The sequence below is a fragment of the Seriola lalandi genome, unplaced genomic scaffold (genome assembly GCF_002814215.2).
Source record: "Seriola lalandi dorsalis isolate HSWRI2012SDOR001 ecotype SW California unplaced genomic scaffold, Sedor1 jcf7180002051492, whole genome shotgun sequence".
In the NCBI taxonomy this organism is placed as follows: Eukaryota; Metazoa; Chordata; class Actinopteri; order Carangiformes; family Carangidae; genus Seriola; species Seriola lalandi.
Window position 1 is genome coordinate 1 of NW_019522045.1, and position 4,937 is coordinate 4,937.

Genomic DNA, 4,937 nt, shown 5'->3' on the forward strand with positions numbered 1-4,937 from the left:
TCTGTTACTTTTTCAGTTTCTCCTCAGACTGCTGCTTGTCATTCTCAAGATCCATGATAGATTCCTGGGCCAGCTTCAGATCACCCTCAAGCTTTCTCTTGGCTCTCTCAAGGTCCATACGCAGCTTCTTCTCTTGCTCCAAAGATCCCTCAAGCTGCACATTGATATGAATTTGTAATTTTCATGTTCAAGAAAAATCATGTTTTGCCAACCCAAGAGACTTTGTAAACTTACATCATCAACTTGCTGCTCAAGCTTGGTCTTGGCCTTGGTCAGAGTGTTGACTTTGTCTTCCTCTGCCTGCAGGTCATCAAGAGTCTGCTGATGAGCCTCCTGAAGGGCTTTCTTTTCCTTGGTCAGCTTAGCAATGCTCTCATCCTGAGAAGCCATCTCCTCTGTCAGGTTCTTCACCTATGTTCACAAGAAAGTTGTTGTTATTAAGCAAGTAATAATCCTGAATTTCCTTCATCTGCTGGATATATTCATTTTGACAAACCTTGTTCTCAGTGGCATGTTTCTCCTTTTCCACTTTGGCCAAGGTAAGTTCCAGGTCATCAATATCCTTCTTGAGCTCAGAGCATTCATCCTCCAGCTTCCTCTTCTTAGCGGTAAGCTCAGCATTGATTTCCTCTTCATCCTCCAGTCTCTCAGTTGTCTCTTTGAGTTTAGCCTCCAGCTGAATCTTGCTCTTGATGAGTCCCTCACATCTCTCCTCAGCATCTGACAGATTCTCTGATTCCTAGTTCATTGTATGGACGTAACGTGTTAGCACATCAATGTCTTATCGCAGAAACATGAAAAAGTACAGCTGTCTGCTCATGTGTACTTACGGATGCCACTTGGAGCTGCAGATCATTTTTCTCCTGCAGAAGAGACACCATCTTCTCTTCCAGTTCCTTCTTCTTGGCCAGTGCAGTAGCCAAGTCAGTTTTCATCTTCTCATAGTTTTCCTTCATCTCAGCCAGCTCCTTCTCAGTTTCAGCACTCTTCAGCAGTGGCTTGATCTTGTAGTACACCTTCATCCATGGCCAGTGCTTGACATTCATGAATGAGCGGACGTTGTACTGGATGGTATAGATGGCTTCCCTGTGGAGAAGAAGTTTGCATTATAGATAAAGTCATCTTTATTACTCCTACCGTGACTATGTCATGTGTGTCTCATAATTAGCATTTTTCAACATGCCTCCTTTCCATCATCTTCACAAACTCCTTTCTCATGAGGTAACCACGGCAGAGAGCCTGAGTCATGGTAACCAGAGTAGCAAGTTTTTCATCTCTCATCTCCTCAAGGGTACCCAGCAAACCGGCCTTGAAGAACACCTGAATAAACAGACAATAAAATTTTAAGTACCCCACATAGTTCAAGAGCTGTATACCAAGGGTGTTTCATAAATGGCAATATGGCTTCTGTGCATCACTTCTCCCTTGGCACAAGGTCTGACTTTGCACCAAGTTAATTTAAATTCAGTAATTTTGTTTTGAGAAATACTGCCAATTAACAGGCAAAAAAAAACTGGAGAAAAAGTCAACCTCTTTTGTAATTATAGTGAAGTATAACAAGGAGCACATGATGCTTACCTTGGTGTGTCCGAATTTGTACTGTTCATGATCAACATCAATGGATCCAAGTAGCTTCTCTGCAGCCTTCTTGTTGTCAATGAACTGGCCCTCAGGGATGACACTGGCATTCAGTACCTTGTACCTTTTATGAGAGAGTTAACGATCAGCAATTTGTGTTCACCGTTAGAAATCATTCAAATCAAATTCACTGATACCTCTGTTTGAAGTCACCGTAGAGGATTCTGCTGGGGAAACCTTTTCTGCAGATTCTGATACCCTCCAGCACACCGTTACACCTGAGCTGGTGGATGACCAGGAAATTCTCCATCAGACCTGTAGAAAAGACATTTCGTAATATCTTTGGTAAATAAATATTTATTCTGAACATAGACACATCTAAATAAACCATACAAACAAAACCAAACCACCCTTCATAGACTCAGGTGAAATTATTTTGTGTATGTACCTGGAGTCTTTGACTCATTGGGAATCAGGCAGCGCACAAAGTGAGGATGGGTGCTCCTCAAGTTGGTCATCAGCTTGCCCAAGTTCTCCTATAGGAAGAAAATAGTCATTCTTGTTATGAAATCTAGCATTTAAGTTTAAGTTAAGTTATGAAGTGAGATATGATTTGTTATTTCTCAGTATACAATGTTAACGCTTACCCTGAACTGTGAAGACACAGTCTGCATAGAGCCACCCTTCTTCTTGCCTCCCTTCTTTCCACCACCGGTCTCTTTTGATTATAAGTACAAAGGTTTTGTTAGACTAACTAGTCACAGGGACACATGTAACATTTAGTTAAACATAGATAGTACATACAATCTTAAAATGTGCTTTAATATACTGTAGTTAATTCTGTATCATACCCTCAACAACAGGTGGATACAGGAATGCCAACAGTTTAACTGGGGACTTCTGGTACAGCTGCACGACAGAGTCATTCAGTGGGTCCTTGTTCTTGTCCAGCCAGCCACTGATATTGTAGTCCACAGTACCAGCATAATGCACCAGGGAGAAGTGGGCCTCAGCCTTGCCCTTGGCGGGCTTTGGCTTCTCAAATGCTTTGGTTTTGCCAAGATGCTGGTCATACAGCTTATTCTTGAAGGTTGTGTCAGAGGCCTTGGGGAACATGCACTCCTCCTCAAGGATGGAGAAGATTCCCATGGGCTTGATGAAAGTGTAAAGAGATATGTCATGAAGTGACAGTGTCCTTGAATATCCAGAACAATAACTTTCAATAGAAGCACAAAATTAAAGTGTACCTTTTCAATCAGCTCAATGCAGGCAGCCAAGTCCATACCGAAGTCAATGAACTCCCAGATAATACCCTCCTTCTTGTACTCCTCTTGCTCCAGGACAAACATATGGTGGTTGAAGAACTGTTGCAGTTTCTCATTGGTGAAGTTGATGCACAGCTGCTCCATGCTGTTGAACTGTGAGGGGACAAATAGTCAGCCTAAACTCTGACAGGCAATAAGATGGATTCTGGCATGACAAGTATTGGATGCTGAATTGTGGGGAATGAAGCTTACATCAAAGATTTCAAAGCCAGCAATATCCAGCACACCAATGAAGTAGTTCCTTTGCTGCTTAGTGTCCAACATCTGGTTGATACGGATGACCATCCACAAGAACATCCTCTCATAGATAGACTTGGCCAGGGCAGTCACTGAGTTATGCACCTAAAAGAAAGATGATTTCTTTTCATTAAAGCTACATTAACTGACATATTTGGCCACTAAACGTAACAGAACAATCTTTAAGAAAAGCAAAGACATGTTATGACTGATTGTGACAATATTACGACTGTTTGCTAACATATTTGCCGAGAAAGATGTCTAGACGACGCCTGGAATGTTTTGGGGGGTTTTTTTTCGGTTGTTTTGCTTTATCTTAATCTCCATCAACATATGCGTAAAATATCTGTGTCTTTAGCTTGAAAGATACTCTATTACACAGCTAGTCACTAATATAATCTGCCATTTGGGGTTTGGCAGGTAGCGTACAGAGGTTTGATGGATCTTTCTGCTGTTAAAAACATGAAGGAAACTGCAGATTGTGGCTTTAACTGCACTGATAATTCTCTTGGGTTGTAACCCCTTTTACATAGTTACTTGATTCATAAAGTAGCTTTAAAATAAAGCCACTATTTTCTTATATTTGTATTACTGGTGGTCTGAACTTAAGATAAAGAGATAAATGAGAGAAAAGAAATGATATTGAAATTGACCATATGTTAAATCTTCATTCTCATTGTACATGTGTGCATGTGATAATACACAGAGCACATCAAATGAATTACTCATTTTCACACATCATTTGACATTACAAACCCACCTTGAACTCTTTTTCGTGATTTTAATCATTTAAGTAGTGCAAACATGACAAACCAGTCTAGCACCAATCAAAACAAACAAATAAAAAACAATACCAGCATAACTTGTTTACCTGAGCTACAGTCTGTCCCTTGGTGACGTACTCATTTCCGACCTTCACTCTGGGATAGCACAGAGCCTTCAGCATGTCAGCGGAGTTCAGACCCAACAAGTAAGCAACCTTGTCAGCATCTGAAAATATTTCATTCATTTACAGTTAATACATACATATGTGATTATTCCATAATGATGTAACAGAAACTGCTGTGAATAAGAACTTTACTACTGTATATTGCACATTGTTCACTTTGATATGACACTAAATACTCACCCTCTGTGCCATCGGGCTCAGCCTGCTCCTCACGCTGCTTCTGCTTGAACTTCATGTTACCATGGTGGAGCACAGCACCAGTCATCTTGTAGATGCTCATCTTCTCCTCACCAGTGAAGCCCAGGATATCAATAGCATTCTGTGTTCAAAAGAGGTGTCCTCAGAATATGTTGTCATGTTACAAAACCAATTTTGATGGGTTAGGGTTACATGCAAATTATTACTCACATCAGTGGCTTCCAGCTCAACTTTGTCATCAATGCTGGCCACAGTGATCTGACCCATGCTACACATGGGGAAGTCGTAGGGGTTGGTTGTGATGAGTGACATTTCTGGTGATTAAAAAATGGGAAAAGTTTTAATAGATTGTTTTTAATCAAACCTCTACTAAGTACTTTTGACATTGTGAAGTGACTCAGTCTGCTTACCAATCAGCTCAGGCTTGTGGTTTGTCATCATCTGGTAGAAGATGTGGTAGCCTCTCTCATCAGGAAGCTGGAATGTCACTCTTGACTTCTCCAGCAGATCTGAAAATGTTGTTCATAAATCACAACCTGGCCAATTCTCAAATCCAATCATTTGAATTTACTATGGAGATTGTTACTTACATGTCTCAATATCAGCACTAGACAGTTTGCCAGTTGTGCCGAAATGGATCCTGATGAATT

At 40.8% G+C, this 4,937-nt stretch overlaps 1 protein-coding gene across 1 annotated transcript; it reads right to left on the reverse strand.

The window, feature by feature from the left end:
- Positions 1–4: 4 nt before the first annotated feature.
- On the reverse strand, positions 5–4,931 carry LOC111649638 (myosin heavy chain, fast skeletal muscle-like). Its single transcript, XM_023399371.1, has 17 exons — positions 4,878–4,931; positions 4,698–4,796; positions 4,498–4,601; positions 4,270–4,408; positions 4,012–4,130; positions 3,096–3,245; positions 2,826–2,996; positions 2,430–2,730; positions 2,226–2,296; positions 2,027–2,114; positions 1,776–1,893; positions 1,579–1,702; positions 1,184–1,320; positions 831–1,086; positions 497–739; positions 235–411; positions 5–154 (listed from the first exon to the last, which is right to left on the reverse strand). The coding sequence occupies exons 2-17, from the start codon at positions 4,726–4,728 to the stop codon at positions 5–7; spliced, it is 2,379 nt and encodes a 792-aa protein (XP_023255139.1). The 5' UTR covers positions 4,729–4,796; positions 4,878–4,931.
- Between the last annotated feature and the right edge of the window lie 6 nt (positions 4,932–4,937).